Source organism: Rhinopithecus roxellana, chromosome 12 (assembly GCF_007565055.1).
Source record: "Rhinopithecus roxellana isolate Shanxi Qingling chromosome 12, ASM756505v1, whole genome shotgun sequence".
Taxonomy (NCBI): Eukaryota; Metazoa; Chordata; class Mammalia; order Primates; family Cercopithecidae; genus Rhinopithecus; species Rhinopithecus roxellana.
In genome coordinates this window covers 119,122,861-119,145,378 of record NC_044560.1, presented here as the reverse complement: position 1 = coordinate 119,145,378, position 22,518 = coordinate 119,122,861, and the positions used below count along the sequence as shown (strand labels likewise).

Below are 22,518 nucleotides of genomic sequence, written 5' to 3'. Positions count from 1 at the left end.
GTTACACAGGTAAATGTGTGTCATGGGGTTTGTGGTACAGATTATTTCATCACCCAGATATTAATCCCAGTACCCATTAATTATTTTTCCTGATCCTCTGCCTTTTCCCACTCTTCACCTTCCAACAGGATCTGGTGTTCCTCTCTGTGTCCATGTGTTCTCACCATTTAGCTCCCACTTATAAGTGAGGACATGTAGTATTTGGTTTTCTGTTCCTGCGTTAGCTTCCTAAGGATGATGGCCTCCAGCTCCATCCATGTTCTCGTAAAGGACATGATCTCATTCTTTTTTATGACTGCATAGTATTCCATGGTGTATAGGTACCCCATTTTCTTGTTTAGTCCATCATTGATGAGCATTTAGGTTGATCTCCTGTCTTTGCTATTGTGAATAGTGCTGCAATGAACATACATGTGCATGTGACTTTACATTAGAATGATTTATGTTCCTTTGGGGATATACCCAGTAATGGGATTGGGCAGTCGTCTTTTTAAATTTTTCTTTTAATATTAAAATGTTGGTCTTATTTAGTTCTCAAGATAAGGAGAAAGAAGTTCAAGAAAATGCAAGACAGTGATTCTTGCTGGGCTTGAGTTATTCTTTCTAGGCTGGATTGTATGTGTGTCGCGGGGGGTCACACATACAATACACGTACTCCTAGAAGAGTAGGTGGCCCCAGGACGTCTTCATGGCAGATCTCTAGGAGAGGTGGAGAGGGAGGGGAGGGATTCCTCACTTGGTACATGCAACCGAGTTTACTGATTTTTGGGAGGAGTATATATTAGTTTTCATTTTCAAGGTCCAGTACCATGGCTCAGCCGTGGTTTTAGATGCCTTGTGTACCCTGTATAACCTTGGCAGTGCTTGTGGTAGAAGGCAGGGTGAGGAGGCAGACGGGATGCTGGAAACCAGTCTTCTCCCCCAGTCCAGCTTTCATGTCCCTTCCCTTCCTCAGGTGCAAATCGGTAACTCCCGAGTGGGTTCTGCAGGACCTCATTCTTGTCCTTCAGGGTAACAGCAAGCTGACCCATCTGAACTTCAGCTCTAACAAGCTGGGAGCAACTGTCCCCCTGATTCTTAAAGCTTTGAAACATTCAGCTTGCAACCTCAAGTATCTGTGGTAAGTCTCTGGCTCCTTAGATCTGTCAAGGGGGGTTGCAAGACCACCCCTCGCTTCCACGATCCATTGGGAGGGCTGACAGTACTCAGCATTTTAGCAAAAGGAGACAGAGAAATATGAGCAAAGGAAAATGTTCCTATGTGTGGAGCAGTGGTTCTCAAATTTTAATGTATATCAGCCTCACATTGGGGGAGGTTATTTTTTATTTTGTTTTGTTTTTGAGACAGGGTCTCACTCTGTTGCCCACACTGGAATGTAGTGATGCGATCTCCGCTTGCTGCAACAACTGCCTCCTTGGCTCAAGCAATCCTTCCACCGCAGCCCCTGAGTGGCTGGGACCACAGGTGTGTGCCACCACACCCAGTGAATTTTTCTACTTTTTGTAGAGATGGGGTTTTGCCATGTTGCCTGGGCTGGTCTTGAACTCCTAGACTCAAGCGATCTGCCTGCCTTGGCCTCTTGAGTGCTGGGATTACAGGCGTGAGTCACTGTGCCTGCCCCGACCTAGTGGGTGTTTTAAAATACAGATTCCAGGCCAGGTGCGGTGGCTCATGCCTGTAATCTCAGAACTTTGGGAGGCCCAGGTGGGCAGATCACAAGGTCAGGAATTTGAGACCAGCCTGGCCAACATGGTGAAACCCATCTCTACTAAAAAATACAAAAATTAGTAGGGCATGGTGGCACATGCCTATAATCCCAGCTACTCAGGAGGCTGAGGCAGGAGAATCGATTGAACCTGGGAGGCAGAGGTTGCAGTGAGCCGAGATTGTGCCACTGCACTCCAGCCTGGGCAACAGAGCAAGATTCCAACTCAAAAAAAAAAAAAAAAAATGCAGATTCCAGGAACTCAACTGCAGAGATCCTGCACGTTTGGGGTGGGACCTGAGAATGAGCACTTCTAACAGGCTACATGTCATGCTGCCCTTGCTGGATCATGGACCACACTTTGAGTAGCGTTGACACGTAGGCCATCCAACCTCTGAAAGGGATGAGGCAGAGGGAGAAAGCTTTCCTTCACGGAGCATGGGGGTCTGTAAATGCAGGTCACTCTTTTGAAGAGTAACGGTCTGTCTCGGGGTCTCTGTGATAGGTTGGAGTCCTGTGGCCTTACCCACCAGATTTGTCAGCTCTTTCTCAAACTCACTGAGAACACGAGTCTCAACTTCCTCAGCCTGGGGGACAATGATCTCTCTGATGTGAAAAGCCTGAGGGAGTCCTCCACACTACCAACGTGTCCCCTGAAGGAGCTGTCGTAAGTCTTGCGGCCTTCTCAAAGCATCTTCCTTGCAAGTTGGGGTGGCACAGCGGGGGTGGCAGTGGGGTATGCTTTGGGGAACCTCGGGGATCCCCCTACTCTTTACTTGTCACATTGACATACTTAATTTCTTTCTTTCTTCCTTCCTTCCTTTCTTTCTTTCTATCTCTATCTCTTTCTATCTCTATCTCTTTCTCTTTCTATCTCTTTCTCTTTCTATCCCTTTCTATCTATCTCTATCTCTATCTCTTTGTCTTTCTACCTCTATCTCTGTCTTTTTCTATCTCTATCTCTTTCTATCCCCTTCTATCTCTATCTCTGTCTTTCTATCTCTATCTCTTTCTATGTTTCTATGTATCTATGTTTCTCTTTCTATCTATCTATCTATCTATCTATCTATCTATCTATCTATCTATCTATCTATCTATGTCTGTCTTTCTATCACTCTATCTCTTTCTATCTCTATCCTTTTTCTCTCTTTTTATCTCTCTATCCCTCTATCTCTCTCTCTTTTTCTCTCTCTATGTATCTCTCTATCTCTATCTCTCTCTCTGTCTCTCTCTCTGTCTCTATTTCTGTATCTCTCTATATCTCTTTCTGTCTGTCTGTCTCTGTCTCTCTTTCTGTCTCTGTTTCTGTCTGTCTCTCTGCCTGTCTATTGGTCGTCTATCCTTTTTTTTTTTTTTTTTTTGAGATGGAGTCTCACTGTGTCTCCTAGGCTGGAGTATAGTGGCATAATCTCAGCTCACTGCAACCTCCACCTCCTGGGTTCGAGCAGTTCTCCCACCTCAGCCTCCAGAATAACTGGAATTACAGGCACACACCACCATCCCCAGCTAATTTTTGTAATTTTAGTACAGATGGGGTTTTACCATGTTGGCCAGGCTGGTCTCCAACTCCTGACCTCAGTTGATCCACCCGCCTTGGCCTCCCAAGGTGCTGGGATTCCAGGCATGAGCCACTGCGCCTGGCCTCTTCTTCCTTCCCACCACCTTAGGTCTCAGTTCCAGCCAGCTTTCCCCTCACTTTGATCATAGCTATCTCACCCGGCAGCCTTTCTTTGCATAATCTCCTTAGGCTTCTTTGATCCTCCCCAGATCTAGGGGTTTTCAACTGGATTCTATTAAATTAGTTGAAACTGGGGATGATTTGATTTTTTCCCCCAGGGGATATCTGGCCATGTGTGGACAACATATTTGGTTGTCCCGATGGTGCGGGGGATGCTACTAGTGGGTAACACCTAGTGGGTAAAGGCTGGTTATTACTGACATCCTGTAATGCACAAGGTGGTCCTGTCATTCTGCAACTAAGTGTGATCCAGCCCACACCTCAACAGGGCTGAGAAAATCCTACCTTGGCTCACTTTTTTTTTTTTTTTTTTTTTTGAGATGGAGCCTCCCTCTGTCACCCAGGCTGGAGTGCAGTGGTGCAATCTTGGCTCACCGCACCCTCCACCTCTTGGGGTTCAAGCAGTTCTCCTGCCTCAGCCTTTCTGAGTAGCTGGGACTACAGGTGCCTGCCACCATGCCCAGCCTCTTTTTTTTTTTTTTTTTAAGTAGAGATGAGGTTTCACCATGTTGGCCAGGCTGCTCTTGAACTCTTGACCTCAGGTGATCCGCCTGCCTTGGCCTCCCAAACTGCTGGGATTACAGGCGTGAGCCACTGCGCCTGGCCCTTTTTCTCCTTTAAGCTTTTGTTCTTTCTCCAATTTAATCTTCCCATAACGTTTGGGTCTCGGGGGTTAAGGGGTTGAGAGAGAAAAGTAGAGGAACCTGAGCATCATGGCTGAGGCTCACCTTGTACCCGCAACTTCCACAGCCTGGAGAAATGTAACCTGTCGGCGGCCAGCTGTCAGGACCTGGCCTTGTTTCTCACCAGCATCCAACACGTAACTCGATTGTGCCTGGGATTTAATCAGCTCCAAGATGATGGCATCAAGCTGTTGTGTGCGGCCCTGACTCACCCCAAGTGTGCCTTAGAGAGACTGGAGTAAGTTTTCCCTGGTTCCGTTTCTAGAAATGACTCTATGGGCACAGATATCAAGAATAATGGTTTCTTCATCTGCTATCTATTTACATTATTAAAAAGTAACATTCACTGAGTAATTACTGTGTGCCAGGAATTGCTCTAAAACAGATTCTGAGTAGCATCCTAGATCTTTTGATTCCATCTCTAGAGTTTATGCCAAGAAAATTAATTTCCACAAGGACCCCAGGAAATAATGAATTTTTTGGTCAACCCATATGTGAGCTCTTAGCAGAGAGAGAACAAGGCCTCAAGGCTGGGGTGGTAGATATGACATTTACTTCCTGCCCATGTGGAAGATACAGTTTCATGAGTGACATATAAAAACAAAACAATAGATATAAAGAAAAACAAAGTAGAACGAGAATAGAATGACAGGGATGGGGTTGATTTCCCAGCAGGGTCTTCTCTCACCAACCCATTTGAAGAGGTGATACTAAAATTAGAGACTCAGATGAAGCAAGGGGAGGCAGCAGTATGCAGAGAAGGAACAGCAGAGTGAAAGGCCTGAGGTTGGGCCGGGCACGGTGGCTTGTGCCTGTAATCCCAGCACTTTGGGAGGCTGAGGCAGGCAGATCACGAGGTCAGGAGTTTAAGACCAGCCTGACCAACATGGTGAAACCCCATCCCTACTAAAAATACACAAAAAAATTAGCTGGGTGTGTGGCATGTGCCTGTAATCCCTGCTTCTCAGGAGGCTGAGGAAGGAGAATTGCTTGAACCCAGGAGTTGGAGGTTGCAGTGAGCAGAGATTGCACCACTGCACTCCAGCCTGGACGACAGTGAGACTCTGTCTCAAAAAAAGGTGTGAGGTTGGAATGAGCACAGTATGTTGGAAGAACAATGAGGAAGATAGCATGGTTGGAGTAAAGTGAGTGAGGGTGATAGTGGGAGGAGATGGAGGTGCCTGGGACATGCTGGGCTGTGTAAGAATCTGTTTTGTCTGGGGTGAGATAGAAAGTCATCCTTGGATTGGAAGTGGGACATGACCTTAATCTGACCTACTTTGAAAGATCGTGCAGGCCGCTGTTGACAGGTAGACTACAGTCGGGACAAAAATACCAGTATGAGCAAGAGATGGGACTCCTATCGACCAGGAGAGAGTGGCCCATGGGGAGGTTATAGGATTTCAGGATAGATGGGAAGGTAGAACCAATGGGGTTTGCTGATAGATTCAAGGTAGTTTAGGAGGGAGGGTACCAAGAATACCTCCCAAAGGGTGAGGTTGGCAGCTAGGTAAAGGATGGGATCATTCTCCAACACAGGGAAGATTGGGGGCAGAGCTGGGTCGGGGTGAAAAGAGTTTGGGTTGGGGATATAGGAGCTTGAGATACCTATCGAATAACCACGCAGAGATGTTATGTGAGCAGTTGTAGGCAGGACTGCGGGAATCCAGAGGATTGCTGTGTGAGGATGAGAGACCCCATACAGTGTGGACACATCGTGAGATTCTTTAGATCTCCTCTTCTCTAGCTGCATTGTGCTGCTGTGGTGCAGGTGTGGAATAGAGGGAAAGCTGGGTTTTGCAGACTGTACAACTTCCTGAGACTGAGTATAAAAAACAGAAAGGCCAAGGGCCTTTAGGTGTCACCAAGTTCATGATCCTGGAGAACCACGGACTCTGAACTGGCAAAGGAGCAAAGGGCCAGTGCCCACTGAGCACTGAGTCTGCAAGAACAGGAATATCGGCCGGGTGCGGTGGCTCAAGCCTGTAATCCCAGCACTTTGGGAGGCCGAGACGGGTGGATCACGAGGTCAGGAGATCGAGACCATCCTGGCTAACACGGTGAAACCCCGTCTCTACTAAAAAAATACAAAAAACTAGCCGGGCGATGTGGCGGGCGCCTGTAGTCCCAGCTACTCGGGAGGCTGAGGCAGGAGAATGGCGTAAACCTGGGAGGCGGAGCTTGCAGTGAGCTGAGATCGGGCCACTGCACTCCAGCCTGGGCGGCAGAGCGAGACTCCCTCTAAAAAAAAAAAAAAAAAAAAGGAATATCGATAGGTGATTCATATGTATAATGTGAGTTAATCATACATGTGTGTAATTATGTGTATGATAATATGCGTAGAACTGTAACACCATTATTATTATAATTAGTAGTAGAACCTTAATATAACTATAACCCTAATAATAATTAATTATAATTGTGTTAATTCTACCCATTATAACATCATACACACATAATTACATATTGTAATTTTAACCAATTATTGTAATTATATAATTACAACTAATTATAATATATTATAACAAATTAAATTATAATTTATAATTTATTGTAATTATATGTATATACATGTATAATTGTAACATATTTCATTATATATTTTAGTGATATATATTATATAATATGTGTATTATATATGTAATATAGTTAATATTTAATATATTAATGTATGATAGTATATAACTACATATATTTTAAAACTTACATGTTAACACAAACATATTATGCAATACATACATATCTAACATATGCCATCTCTATTAGTGACATAATAATCTTCTATAACCTGCACACTGCCTGTTTGCCAAGTGCCATCCCAAGCACATGCACTGCTCATGGGCTCACTGGCAGCTCTCTGCTAGACCATCCTACTGCACTTTGGAAGGCAATGAAGGCTGAAAAGAGTGCAGGAGCTTGTTGAGGGTCTCCTAGCTGCTGACAGACAAGCCCATTTGGACCCGTGCCCAACTGGCTCCAGAACCTTGGAGCCTTGAAAGTTTTTTCTCTCTTTTTTCCTAAACCAATCACTAATGAGAAGCACACACTTAATGTGCCCACTGTAGAAACCTGGACCGAGGGAGGGTTATGATACGCAAGGTACTAGCATAGACTGGGTTGGTGTCCAGCGGAAAAGAAAGGCCACGTGGTCCAGGGAGCTGCTGCATGTGTAGACTCGGAGGCGGCCTGAGGCTGTGCCCCGGGAGCCTCCATCTGGGCTGCTTCCCTGAGCATCCGGCTCTGTGGCTCTCACCCTGCAGGCTCTGGTTTTGCCAGCTGGGAGCACCCAGTTGCAGGTACTTGTCAGATGCTCTCCTGCAGAACAGGAGCCTGGCACACCTAAATCTGAGCAAGAACCGCCTGGGAGATGAGGGAGTCAAGTTCCTGTGTGAGGCCTTGGGTCACCCGGATTGTAACCTGCAGAGCCTGAAGTAAGTTTTCTTGGCTCCCTCTCAGTGAGTGGCTGGAGGAGAGCGATGGGAATTGACTCACCCATGCCTGAGTTCCTGATGGGGTTTGAGTGAGGTGTGGACGAACTCTTTGCCATAGAGGAGCTTCTGGTTTTGTTGGGGGTGTGGGATGGGGAAAGTGGGATGACTGTGAATGTGTATGTGTCCGGGGGACCTCGAGACCAGCCCCCAGGTTTGATGTTTCAATGGGAGGACTCGGGATTCAGTCCGGAGTTGTATTCACGGCTACACTTCATCAGGGTAGCAAAGAGAAAGGGACTTGGGACAGAGTCCAGAGGAAACCAGACATAAGCTCCCAAGAGTCCTCTTCCCCATGTAGTTACATGTGGGATGTGACACGTTTCTCTTCAAATAGCCTGATCAATCCTTTATTCTTTAATCCACAGTACCCCTCTCCTTCCCTTTTCTTCTTTTTCTTTCTGCCTTTACATGTTCAGGCACCAGCGGCTTCTCAGTATTCGCTCACATTCCTTTCCTTATTTGGGAAGAAAACTCGCTCTCTAGCTCATCGCAGAAGACTTCTTTGCCTTCTCCCCTTTCTCCCTTACGGGCCCACATTATCTAAGAGAACATTCACATGTTTAGCCAATCAGGTCTAGTTTAGATTGTGCAGTTTGACCCCAGCCAATGGGGAAAGGGCACGGGGTCAGGATTTGCATCACGGATAAAAACTTTCATTTTCCTTTGTTCTGGGTGCTCTCCGGGTGACTGGCCAAAGAGAAGGATCCCTCTGGGCAGAAGTAAATTGGCTTGGCTGAGAACTCCTTTGTCTGAGTGCTCATTTTCCTTAAGATTCCAAGCTTTATTTCCAACATCACACAAGACACACAATTCCTCCGGCCACCAGCTGTGGCAATCATGCCAAGTGCAGTCTACCAGGGCAGCCCATTGGAGACCCTCTGCCCAGGGTTTTTACTGGGTGCTGGTGATGTGTGATCTAGCGTGTACCAAGACGTGAGCCACCGCACCTGGCCGGTCAATGGATTTTTTATTCTTCCAGGGGAATTTGAAACCAAGAGTAGAGAGAAGAGCATATACTCCAATCCATGCTCAAACTTCAACAATTACTGATTTATGACCTATCTCCTTTGATTAAAGCTTCACCAACACTCAGTAATGGGATTGCTGGGTCAAATGGGATTTCTGGTTCTAGAGTGAAGAATGACCACACTGTCTTCCACAATGGTTGAACTAATTTCTCCCTCTAAGATGATTTGGAGGCCCATCCATCCTGTGGGTGATATCTCTTCCTTTGTAAACACAAAGTAGTTTTATATTTGCATCTGCATTTATAACATAAGAATGAAGTTGAGTATGTTTTCAAATGCTGACAACCATTGATAAAAACTTTTTTTTTTTTTTTTTTTTTTTTTAACCAGTTGCATTGCTTTTTTCCCTACTCACATATAGGGAATTCTTTGTTTTTAGAAGCTTAATCTTTTTATTGTAAATTTACCATCTGTATATGTTTTGGGTGTGCAAAGTGTTACAATTATGAATACAAAGTGGAATAATTAAGTTAGTTAACGTGTCCATCGCCTCAAATACTTTTTTGTGGTGACAATATTTGAAATTATGTTTGCAATTTTGAAAGGTACCATGTTCTATTAAGTACATTCACCATGACATGCAATAGATCTCAAAAAAAAAAATCATATTCCTGCTGAGATTTTTGTACCCTTTGACCACCATGTCTAAACTCTAGGGAGAGCTGACTGTCTTTGGTTTGATTTGCATGTATCATTTATCAGGCTGGCAGTTCTCTTACACTTGGCCTTTGAGGATTTAGCCACATGGACATTGTTCACATAGTCAAAACTGTTTTTATTTTTATTTATTTATTTATTTATTTATTTATTTATTTATTTATTTATTTATTGTTTTGAGACGGACTCTTGCTCTGCTGCCCAGGCTGGAGTGCAGTGGCACAATCTCGGCTTAGTGCAACCTCCGCCTCCCGGATTTAAGCGATTCTCCTGCCTCAGCCTCCCGAGTAGCTGGGATTACAGGCGCCTGCCACCATGCCTGGATAATTTTTGTATTTTTTGTAGAGACAGGGTTTCACCATGTTGGGCAGGCTGGTCTCAATCTCCTGACCTCGTGATCCACCTGCCTCGGCCTCCCAAAGTGGTGGGATTACAGGCATGAGCCACCACACCCGGCCAAACCTTTTTTTGCAGGGAAGAGGGGGTTTAAGGATTTTGGATTGCCATGCGCCTTCTCTGCATAAGGGTATCAGCCTTCCAATGTTCTTCTCTCTCCTCCTGTCTCTTCCTTGTCCCTCCTCTCCTCATCCCTCCCCACCTCATCCCATATTTTCTCCAAATAGTCACCTGGATTAACTATCTTGAACTTATTATGGTATAGTAATTTATTCTGGGAAATTCAGACCTGCCATTATAGGAGATTCCTGGTATCTTCAGCTCAACTGTTGAGCTCGAGGGCTGAGAATGGTACACTGTGATAACCAAGCCAACTCTGGGTGCTGGGGGGTAACCACCACAGAGAGGCGCTTCACACTCATGCACCTGCGGGGGGCGTGGGAGGGACAGGGCTGGACTGCTGTACCCTCTGCTTTCTTTCTATCTCAGGCAAACAGAGCACCTGCAGGTGTCTCGGCCCTCCTGACTCGCTTCCTCCTCATTTCAGGCTTGGGACTGAAGTCTGGCTTCAGGATGTCTCCTTTCCTTAGACATGAGACAGGCAGGTGTAAACAGTCTGGCTTCAGGGTGTCTCCTTTCCTTGGATGTGAGATGGGAGGGTGTAAACAGTCTGGCTTCAGGGTGTCTCCTTTCCTTGGACATGAGACGGGCAGGTGTAAACAGTCTGGCTTCAGGATGTCTCCTTTCCTTGGACGTGAGACGGGCAGGTGTAAACAGTCTGGCTTCAGGGTGTCTCCTTGCCTTGGATGTGAGACAGGCAGGTGTAAACAGTCTGGCTTCAGGGTGTCTCCTTTCCTTGGACGTGAGATGGGCGGGTGTAAACAGTCTGGCTTCAGGGTGTCTCCTTTCCTTGGACGTGAGATGGGCGGGTGTAAACAGTCTGGCTTCAGGGTGTCTCCTTTCCTTGGACGTGAGATGGGCAGGTGTAAACAGTCTGGCTTCAGGGTGTTTCCTTTCCTTGGACGTGAGATGGGAGGGTGTAAACAGTCTGGCTTCAGGATGTCTCCTTGCCTTGGACGTGAGACGGGCAGGTGTAAACAGTCTGGCTTCAGGGTGTCTCCTTTCCTTGGACGTGAGACGGGCAGGTGTAAACAGTCTGGCTTCAGGGTGTCTCCTTGCCTTGGACGTGAGATGGGCGGGTGTAAACAGTCTGGCTTCAGGGTGTCTCCTTTCCTTGGACGTGAGATGATCAGGTGTAAACAGTCTGGCTTCGGTGTCTCCTTTTCCTGGACGTGAGATGGGCAGGCGTAAACACAGCACAGCTTCAGGACACCATACTTTCCCCCCTTTTGTACGTTTTTATTTTGCAGTTTGTCAGGTTGTTCTTTCACAAGAGAGGGCTGTCAAGAGCTGGCTAATGCCCTCAGGCATAATCATAACGTGAAAATCTTGGATTTGGGACAAAATGATCTTCAGGATGATGGAGTGAAGCTACTGTGTGAGGCTCTGAAACCTTCACATCGTGCGTTGCACACACTTGGGTGAGTTGATGCTGTTCTCCTCGCAGAGTCTCCCTTCCCTATGTTTGCGGGTATGGAGATAAAATGACAGGATCCCATCAGTGGTTAGAAAGTGAGACAAAGTAAGGACAAGCCTTCCTCTAATAAGTCTCGGCTGGGTGTGATGGCTCACGCCTGTAATCCCAGCACTTTGGGAGGCCAAGGTGGGCAGATCACCTGAGGTCAGGAGTTCGAGAGCAGCCTGGCCAACATGGAGAAACCCCATCTCTACTAAAAATACTCAAATTAGCCGGGAGCAGCGGCTCATGCCTGTAATCCTAGCATACGATGAGGTTGAGGTGGGTGGATCACCTGAGGTCAGGCGTTCAAGACCAGCCTGGCCAACGTGGTGAAACCCTGTCTCTACTAAAAAACACAAAAATTAGCCAGGTGTAGAGGTGTGGGCACCTGTAATCCCAGCTACTCAGGAGGCTGAGGCAGGAGAATTGCTTGAACCCAGGAGGTGGAGGTTGCGGGGAGCCAAGATCGTGCCACTGCACTCCAGCCTGGGAGACAAGAGTGAAAATCCATCTCAAAAAATAAACAAACAAACAAACAAAAAAGAAATCTCTCCTGCTAGATGGTAAGCTTGAAGTTTTTCGCGTTTAGAGAAGCGTTTTACTCTTGTTACCACTATCCTCGGTACACTGCAAGTATTATTCCTCCCAATCTGTCCACGGTGGGTGCCAGGTACTGGCGGGTGGGTGCAGCCTGCTCTCTCCACACTGTGCATCTCCACTTCACGGTTGTTAACCGTTATGCAATGTAGACTCAGCAGACTCAGATGAGTTGCTCTGAAACGTAGGAGATTTTGCTAAATGTGGCTTAAACGACAGCCATTTCTCATGTAGGGAGTGGTTCCAGGGCTCGTTAACACAATAGCTCAGTGATGTTTTCTGAAAAGGTGTGTTAGGATTTGTTAGTATCAAATGAACCGACTCAAACTGTAAACCACCTCCAGCGTTGTTGGGGTTTACCAGCCACCTCAAACCTCTATTCAGAGATGGTTAAATCTACTCTATAGACACCACAAATAATCATTGGTTTAAACATAAACTAGAGTTGTTCTCTCATAGGCCTGAAAGAGACATGATTAGGTTAATGGTATCTGCAGTGCCAAATTTAAGATAGTTTGGCATAAATGCATTCTGAACCAAGTTCGTCTTCAAAAAAAAAAAAATCAGTTAATGAAGCAAGTTACTGAACTATTTCCTTAAGAGAGAGACTCACTCTGACCTTTTTCTTTCTAAAAGAAGGGCTTTATTGTTTGTTTGTTTGTTTTTTTAAAGATGAGGTCTCTCACTCTCACCCAGGCTGGAGTGCAGTGTTGTGATCTCAGCTCAGTGCAACCTCTGCCTCCTGGGCTCAAGCAATCTTTTCACCTCAGCCTCCTGAGGAGCTGGGACAACAGGTGCAGGTTACCACACTCGCCTATTTTTTTCTATTTATTATAGAGATGAGGTTTCACCATGTTGCCCAGGCTGGTCTCAAACTCCTGAGCTCAAGTGGTCTGCCTGCCTCAGTCTCCCAAAGTGTTGAAATTACTGACATGAGTCACTGTGCCTGGCCAGCGTGTCATAGTTATTTATGAAACTCAGGTGGAGATTCCTGATGTGTTAAACTGATCTAATGTACTTTGTGTTTCTAGTAGCTAGCCAACCGAAATGTTCAAATTTTGTATTGTTGAATTTAGAAATCAGATGAAAAAAAGTGGAAATCAGGAATAAGAGTGCTATTTCAGTTTTCAGAGATCTAATAAACTCATATCCATTGTATACTAAAATGGTTTGTTTCACATTCTGGCAGGTTAAATTTTTGTTTCCTCCTCAATCAAATACAGTTTAAAATAGTATCTGCCTTTGATAGGATTGATGGATGGGTTAGATGAGTTACGTGTCAGTATTTAAAAGGTGACCAGCATGGAATAAGTACTCCACTTTTTTTTTTTTTCTGTTTTTTTTTTTTTTTGTTTTTGTTTTTTTTTTTTTTTTTTTTTTTTTTTTTTTGTGAGATGGAGTCTCACTCTGTTGCCCAGGCTGGAGTGCAGTGGGGCAATCTCGGCTCACTGCAACTTCCGTCTCCCGGGCTCAAGCAATTCTCTGCCTCAGCCTCCCGAGCAGCTAGGATTGGATTACAGGCGCACACTACTACACCCAGCTAATTTTTGTATTTTTTTGTAGTAGAGACAGGGTTTTACCATCTTGTCCAGGCTGGTGTTGAACTCCTGACCCTTGTGATCCACCCACCTCGGCCTCCCAAAATGCTGGGATTACAGGTGTGAGTCACTGCACCCACCCAGCCCTTTTTTTTTCAAAAGACAGAATCTTGCTGTCACCAGGCTGGAGTGCAGTGGTGTGACCTCAGCTCACTGCAACTTCTACCTCCTGGGTTCAAGCAATTCTCCTACCTCAGCCTCCTGAGTAGCTGCAACTACAGATACGTGCCAACATGCCTGGCTAATTTTTGTATTTTTAATAGAGAGGGGATTTCACCACGTTGGCCAGGATGGTCTTGATCTCTTGACCTCATGATCCGCCCACCTCAGCCTCCCAAAGTGCTGGGATTACAGGCATGAGCCACCACGCCGGGGCAAGTGCTCCACTCTTAAGCAGTCTGTTTTAGTAATAGTTTTCCTGTAGATGTGATATCTCTTTTCTAACTTCCCAGTCTCAGAGGATTATCTGTTATGCTTTCTTCCTGCCCGCCCTAGGTTGGCAAAATGCAATGTGACAACTGCTTGCTGCCAGCATCTCTCCTCGGTTCTCAGCAGCAGTAAAAGCCTGGTCAATCTGAACCTTCTAGGCAATGAATTGGATCCTGATGGTGTCAAGATGCTATGTAAGGCTTTGAGAAAGTCGACATGCAGGCTGCAGAAACTCGGGTAATCCCCACTGACTTTTCCACGGGCAAGAACCTACAGGGACAAGACTAGATTGACTAGGCTTCTAGAGCACGCGTCAGGTTTCCATTGCAGTCAGCTTCCTCGGGCAGTGCTGGCCAATGGAACTTCCAGTAAGAGTGGGAGTGATCTATCCATGCTGTGCACCTGCCACGTAGCCACTAGCAGCATCTCATCATTGGGAACTTGAAACATGGTTAGTGTGACTGGGAACTGAATTAGTAGTTTTCTTTTATTCTTTCTCCTTTTGTGAGATAGTGTCTCACTGTGTCACCCAGGTTAGAGTGCAGTGGTGTCATCTTGACTCACTATAACCTCTACCTCCTGGATTTAAGCAATTTTCCTGCCTCATCCTCCCAAGTAACTGGGGTTACATGTGCCCGCCCCCATGATCAACTAATTTTTTTATTTTTGTAGAGACAGGGTTTTGCCTTGTTGGCCAGGCTATCTTGAACTCCTGACCTCAGGTGATCCACCTGCCTTGGCCTCCCAAAGTGCTGGGATTACAGATGTGAGTCCCTGTGCCCAGACTGTTGTGTTTTTTGTTTTTTGTTTTTTTTTTTTGAGATGAAGTCTCATTCTATCACCCAGGCTGGAGTGCAGTGATATGATCTCAGCTCACTACAACCTCCTCCTCCTGGTTCAAGCAATTCTCCTGCCTCAGCCTCCCCAGTAGCTGGGACTACAGGTGCATGCCATCACACCTGGCTAATTTATTGTTGTTCTTGTATTTTTAGTAGAGACAGGGTTTCACCATGTTGGCCAGGCTGGTCTAGAACTCCTGACCTTAGGTGATCCACCTGCCTTAGCCTCCCAAAGTGCTGGGATTATAGGTGTGAGCCATGGCTCCTGGCTAGTGGCCTGTTTTCTTTAACATAAATTTAAATGTTTAGTTTTATTAAGTTGGTGCAATGTAATTGTGGTGTTTGCTATTATTTTTAATGCAGTGGTTTTAAACTAATGGTTTTGCCATCACTTTTAACGGCAAAAAGGGCAATTACTTTTGCATCAACCTAATAATTAAATCTTAACAGCCACATGGGGCTAATGATTATCGTACTGGATGGTGCAGTCCTGGAGAGTTTTGGGTATTTTGAGAGCCTGCTCGTTTTTATCTTTCTTGTACTTACTCTACATTTCACTCCACAGCCATTAACTCATAGCTTCTTTTTCAATACCGACTCTAGGCCAAGCACCATGGCCATGGTAGACAGACAAATGAACGTGAGCCTTGTCCTCACAAGTCTTGAGTTCTCCTCCAGGAGATAACGGGTCTGAGACATAAAAGCAATCTCTGTTGTCATGAATGCTGCGAAAGAAACTGTAGGTTGAGATGAGACAGGAGGGTGACCAGAATAGCAAGCGGCTTGCCTGAGGTGGTGTCATTGATCCTGAGTCCCAAGGAAGCTGGAAGGAGGGAGTCCCTACATCAGGAAGGGAACATGAGAGGTGGCTAGAGATGAAGGGTGGAATGTACTACGGATGTTTCAGTAGCATGTGCAAAGGCCCTGAGGTGGCACCAAGCTTTATGTTGCCCCTTTGAGGCACTGAAAGAACAACATTTAATTGGAATACTCTCTACCCCATCCAGTATTCTAGGGAAATCAGAAAAGTAAGCAGGCTGGCTGTGGTTGCTCATGCCTGTAATCCCAGCACTTTGAGAGGCAAGGCAGGAGGATCACTTGAGGCCAGGAGTTCAAGACCAGTGTGGGCAACATAGGGAGATCCTATCTCTACAAAAATTTAAAAAATATTCGCTTGGCATGGTGGCACGCACCTGTGGCCCCAGCAACTTGGGAGGCTGAGGTGGGAGGATTGCCTGAACCCAGGAGTTCAAGACTGCAGTGAGCTATGATCATGCACTCCAGCCTGGGTAACAGAGCAAGACCCTGTCTCAAAACAAAAAAGTTGGGGGGGGCGGGCATGGAGAAAGGTAAGCAGTTAACAGTTATTAGGTACATTTCAGCAGAAGTCATCTCAGATGCCAAGGAACCTTGCCTTCTTTGGAAGTGAGTCACAAGCTGCACCTTTTAGATTGAAGATTTGATGTTACCAACTTCACACTTCAGTGGTGCGTTTTAAAAAGGGTTCTGGGACAGTGATCATTAAAGATGAAGCTTCTCTGCTGTCTATCATGCATGCGTACAGAAGGGACTCATGACTGGGTGCCCAGACCCTCACCTCCTTTTGTAGAACGCTCAGATTTTGTTTTTCAAAAATTGCTAGATGCAGATTGAGAAGTGTGTGGATTTATTCATATGCAGTGACAATGGCCTGAGGTACCCTGGCCTGCCCACGAGGTCCCTTGTGTCATCTGCACCATGGTTTTCTCATCCCTTGCCTTTGTGGTTGTGCCTTTTCTCTATGGAAAGGAGTTCCTGTGCCATCAGATCTTCTCCCTGACATCTGTGGGTTAGGCTCGGGTGGTGGGAGGTCCCAATCAAAGGGTAAACAAAAGTTACCTTCATTTGTTAGTCTTTCTGTAGGGTGGTACCAAAGTCATTGTGGTGTTTGCTGTTACTTTGAATGCAGTGGTTTTAAAGTAATGGTTTTTGCCATTACTTTTTTTTTTTTTTTTTTCTGAGAGACAGAGTTTTACTCTTGCTGCCCACGCCGGAGTGCAATGGCGTGATCTCTGCTCACTGCAACCTCTGCCCCCCGGGTTCAAGCGATTCTCTTGCCTCAGCCTCCCGAGTAGCTGGGATTACTGGCGTGCTTCTCCATGCCCGGCTAATTTTGTATTTTTAGTAGAGACGGGGTTTCTCCATGTTGGTCAGGCTGGTCTAGAACTCCCGACCTCAGGTGATCCACCCGCCTCGGCCTCCCAAAGTGCTGGGATTACAGGCATGAGCCACCGTGTCCAGCTGCCATTACTGTTAATGGCAAAAATGGCAATTACTTTTGCCTAAACCTTTGTTGCTTTATGTCAGTTAGCCCCTTTACACTGCACCCTGCCTGTACTTCACTGCTTCCAGCCAGTCCGCTGTTGGTGAGCACCTAGGTTGGTTCCATGTCAATACTACTGTGAATAGTGCTGTGAGGAACACAAAGCATGTAGTCCATATACACCATGGACTACTACACAGCCCTAAAAAGGAATGAAACCACGTCCTTTGCAGCAACATGGATGCAGCCGGGGACCATTAGCCCAAGTGAATTAATGCAGGAATAGAAAACCACATACCACATATTCTCACAAGTTTGAGCTAAACAGTCAGTACATGTGGATTTAAAGATGGTGACAGTAGCCCGGCACAGTGGCTCACACCTATAATCCCAGCACTTCGGGAGGCCAAGGCAGGTGGATCACCTGAGTTCAGGAGTTCAAGACCAGCCTGGCCAACATGATGGTGAAACCCAGTCTTTACTGAAAATACAAAAATTAGCCGAGCGTGCTGGCAGGCACCTATGATCCCAGCTACTCTGGAGACAGGCAGGAGAATTGCTTGAATCTGGGAGGTGGAGGGTGCAGTGAGCCAAGATCATGCCATTGTACTCCAGCCTGGGTGACAGAGTGAGACTCCATCTCAAAAAAAAAAAAAAAAAAAGGTGTTAACAGTAGACACTGGGGACCACTAGAGGGAGGAGGGTGGGAGGGAAATAAGTTTAACTACGTGTCAGGTGCTATGTTCACTTGGGTGATGGGATCGTTCATACACCAAACAATAGACCCAGGTAACAAACCTGCACATTTTCCCCTCAACCTTTAAAAAAAAAAAAAAATCATTACTTCTAAATTGCTTCACTGCTTCTAAACTGCTTCACTGCTTCTAAACTTCAGTACTTCTTTTTTTCTGCAGGATTCCAAAAGACTTGCACAGCGTCGTGAGAGAGGAGACACAGACCTCACAGGAGGAGCTCTGTCTGAAACTCAAGTGTGCTTGGGATTTTAATGACCTTGAAGACAAGTGGTGGTGGTGATTCCGTGGATTGGATGTCACATGACTTGACCATAGATCTTGGGGGAACGCCACCAGGACATCCTGGCCTGTGTGCCACTCTGATGTCACCGTTTGTGGGGACAATTGAGCTGTTCCCTGCAGGAGGCTTTGTCACAGTTGTGGGAGGCAGCTCATTACACACCCAGGTCTGGAATCCTAGTCTAATACTGTGTCTGGTCCCAAGGTCATAAGATGACTATGTCCTCCTTGGTATGTTTTTAATTCTTGGAGGTGTTGAGAGAATTCAATAAAGCAAAGGATATAAAAATACCTCAGGAAAGCCCAAAGCCTTATTTCTCATGGATTGAGAAGTGGGATTGATATGTTTATAATTCCATAATTATTATACTGGGATTAAGCCACATAGACATCTAGAACTCCTAATATGCTTTTATTTTCACTTATATTGATTCCCCCAAGAAGTATTAGACTCTGCATTTATTTTTCTTTTTTGAGACAGGATCTCACTCTGTCACCCCAGCTGGAGTGGTACAGTGGTACCATCTCAGCTCACTGCAGCCTCCACCTCCCGAGTTCAAGTGATTCTCCTGCCTCAGCCTCCCAAGTAGCTGGGATTACAGGTATCTGCCACCATACCTGGCTAATCTTTGTATTTTTAGTAAAGACGGGGTTTCACCATGTTTCCCAGGCTGGTCTTGAACTCCTGGCCTCAAGTGACCCACCTGACTCAGCCTCCTGAAGTGCTGGGATTACAGGCGTGAGCCACTGTGCCCAGCCCGCATTGATTCCTAGCTCCGACTCCTCATTACGACGTCCTTTTCTGAGTTTATTCCATCTCCCACCCTTCTTCACCTGAAACCTTCTCACTGTGCTCTGTGGAAACCAACAAACCTGAATTTAGAGAATAGGTTGAAAACATTCCTTTTATCTTCTCTCTGAAACCTACGTCTCGTCGGAGGACATTGCTCCTCTTACAGCACTTTTGGGCGTGGTTGTCTTGTCTAGGGAGCCTAGTGGTTAATTGGGTGGGTGGTCTCTTAATCCCCTGCTGCTCTGTGACCATTCTCCCCACCCCTCTGTCTCCCGCTCAGCCTCTAGCCTCATGTCTTTAGATTTAGACCTTGTTTTCCAAAGCCACTTCCAGACTGCCAACGAGACTTCAGTTAAAAGACTTTAGCTCCTGGCCCCCCCGCCATCAGCCCATCCAGTGGTACAGGTTGAGTATCCCTTATCTGAAATGCATGGACTTTACTTTTTTTTTTTTTTTTTCTTTTTCAGATTTTGGAATATTTGCATTGTACTTACTGGCTGGACACACCAAATCTAAAATTCTGAATTCTGAAATGCTCCAGTGAACATTTCCTTTGAGCATCCATTCAGTGTTCAAAAAGAACATTTTAGATTTGGGATGTTCAACCTGTATTCCTTACACCTAATTTTAACCTCCATGCTTGTCCAACCCATGGCCTGGAGCCACTTTTAATGAGGTCCCAACATAAATTTATAAACTTTTGTATGCATGGACTTTTTTCCTTTTTTAGCTCATCAGCCATCATTAGTGTATGGCCCAAATTCTTCCAATGTGGCCCAGGGAAACCAAAAGATTAGACATCCCTGCATGACTGCATCTTCACTGATAGTATCTTCTGCCATATATAAGCCTCTTTCATACTCAAATCCCAGAAATTATTACTCATGACTAATTATTTTGTAGTTTCCTTTTTTTTTTTTTTTTTTTTTTTTTAAAGACAGAGTCTTCCTCTGTCGCCCAGGCTCGAGTGCAATGGCACGATCTCGGCTCACTACAACCTCCACCTGCCAGGTTCAAGCCATTCTCTTGCCTCAGCCTCTCAAGTAGCTGGTACTACAGGTACCTACCACCACACCTGGCTAATTTTTGTATTTTAGTAGAGACAAGGTTTCACTGTGTTGGCCAAAATGGTCTCGATCTGACCTTGTGATCTGCCTGCCTCAGCCTCCCAAAGTGCTGGGTTTACAGGCATGAGCCACTGCACCTAGCCTAGTAGTTTCACTTTTTTTTTTTTTTTTTTTTTTGAGAAGGAGTCTCGCTCTGTCACCCAGGCTGGAGTGCAGTGGCCGGATCTCAGCTCACTGCAAGCTCCGCCTTCCGGGTTTACGCCGTTCTCCTGCCTCAGCCTCCGGAGTAGCTGGGACTACAGGCGCCCGCCACCTCGCCCGGCTAGTTTTTTGTATTTTTTTTTTTAGTAGAGACGGGGTTTCACCGTATTAGCCAGGATGGTCTCGATCTCCTGACCTCGTGATCCGCCCGCCTCGGCCTCCCACAGTGCTGGGATTACAGGCGTGAGCCTCCGCGCCCGGCCTGGAGTTTCACTTTTAATTGGTATTGGGCCTCTTCAACCACCACCTCATATCTTCCCGACTTGCTCTTTCCAACCAGTTTAATCTGTACATTCCATTGATAACTCACTGATATACTGTAGCAAGAGGCTGTTTATCATGGGCCCTAAGCACCCCTGTACCTTTATGGGTATGCAAAAAATGTTCAACCCTGACTTTTAATTTTTTTTTTTTTTTTTTTTTTTAGTTTTCTTGCCAAGGACTTTTGCCAGGTTGTGTTTGCACTGAGCCAACTTGAGGGATAAGGTAACTTTCTACCCCAGATAAAAAGCAGGCTTGTTCTTACTGAAAATTGGCAAATTCCCTAAGTTCACTGTGCTTCTCTTAATCCAGTCTATAGCAGGTACAGTCATCCATCACGGATCCCTTATGGTGCCCAAACTTGAGAGACTTGGGAAGTATGAGGAACTGATTAAAAGCAACAAGACATACTGACTCATGCTTTTGTCATGGATGAAATTCTTTGTTTCTGAGTCAGGAGTCTCATATCTTCTGCTAGCTTCCATGAAACAGAACAGGCTAGCCTCTTGGCTCTTAAGTAGAATAAAATCCCAAACCCTTCTCAGTTCCTGAAGACAGTTGTCTTTTCGTCATACTTCACCCCACTTAGAGTTTATCTATTTAGCTGACACTACTCCAAACAGCCCCTCAAATTTGTCTAGGCAACGTCTTCCATGCTCTGCCTGCCCCTCTCACTTTGTCCTATGCACTCAACAAAACCACAAAACTTTTTCCAGTGTTCTAGGTACTCCACACTTGTATCCATATATCTGAACATGCTAACATACTGAAGAAGGATGTTCAACCCTGCTTAAATTTATGACTAATCCTAAGAGTTTTCTTACCATTACTCACGATACCGTTACATCCTGGTTTAACCTGTTCTACTCAACTTCTGTCTTCCTCATAGTTCTCTATGTTCATACTCAGTTGATTTGACATCTTTCTTCAAGAAATAAGAATCGGGATCTTCCACAAGTACCCACTGCCACATCTACCAGCACCTGTGCCCTGATGAGACAAAAATAAAGGCTCTGAGGCATAGAAAGTATCAATCTGAGTTAACCGCAGGGCAAGAGAGGCAAACCCTCTGATACACAAAAGATTGGATGCTACGGGTCGAGACTTAAGACTGCTGCTCAAGAAGACTTGAAATAAGTTTTCTCTGGAAAGTAAAAGTCTTCCTTCTCTATTCTGCAGATGTGCAGGACATAGAAGTAGAATACGACCCTGTTTACAGCAATCATAATATTCAGGTTAATACAAAAGTAAGGACCACCCTTTTGCTTATTTTATCCATCTGAAATATATGTATTTTTTAAATTTTCTTTTGTGAGATAGTCTCACTCTGATGCCAGGCTGGAGTGCAGTGGTGTGATCTCGGCTCACTGCAACCTCCACCTCCCAGGTTCAAGCGATTCTCCTGCCTCAGCCTCCTGAGTAGCTGGGATTACAGGTGCACACCACCATGCCAGCTAATTTTTATATTTTAGTAGAGATGGGGTTTCACCACATTGGCCAGGATAGTCTTGATCTCTTGACCTTCTGATTCGCCCACCTTGGCCTCCCCAAGTGCTGGGATTACAGGTGTGAGCTACTGCGCCCGGCTGAAATAGTTTTTCTTAATCATTTTGGTTGTTAGATGCCAACGATGTGGTCTTCCGTCCTTCCTCTACAAACTAACCACCACTCTGTCCTACCCATTTGCACGGAAATATGATGGTCTGCCTCTGGCTACAGACTGTCTTTACACCCCAGGATAATTCCTTATTTTGTTACTTTTGGGTCACTTCCCCTCTCTGGACCTAATTACCTCATCTTCAAAATGATCAGGGCAGAAACCATTTGTAATTAAATTAGACCCAATTTTGGCTTTCACTTCTGCCTTGTGGCTGTGTAACATTTCTAAAATGTACTTGACTCACCTGAAAATATAAAACTGTATCCTGCACAGGGTATGTGAAATCGATGTGTCACGGATGGACCTCTCTATGAAGAATAAGATCTCAATAAGTTATAATTTTCTCTCTCCCACCCTAACACCAAGAGTCTTTCTTGTACTATTATTCAATAAGCAGACG

The 22,518-nt window shown here is 45.5% G+C and overlaps 1 protein-coding gene across 1 annotated transcript in view; it reads left to right on the top strand.

Moving 5' to 3' along the window:
• Positions 1-14,142, top strand: part of NLRP13 (NLR family pyrin domain containing 13) — a 41,611-nt gene extending 27,469 nt beyond the window's left edge. Inside the window, exons 7-11 of the mRNA XM_010387055.2 lie at positions 956-1,120; positions 4,194-4,364; positions 7,387-7,557; positions 11,069-11,239; positions 13,968-14,142. Coding sequence (XP_010385357.2) covers positions 956-1,120; positions 4,194-4,364; positions 7,387-7,557; positions 11,069-11,239; positions 13,968-14,142 — 853 coding nt within the window. The remainder of the gene's footprint in view (positions 1-955; positions 1,121-4,193; positions 4,365-7,386; positions 7,558-11,068; positions 11,240-13,967) is intronic.
• The last annotated feature ends 8,376 nt before the right edge of the window (positions 14,143-22,518 follow it).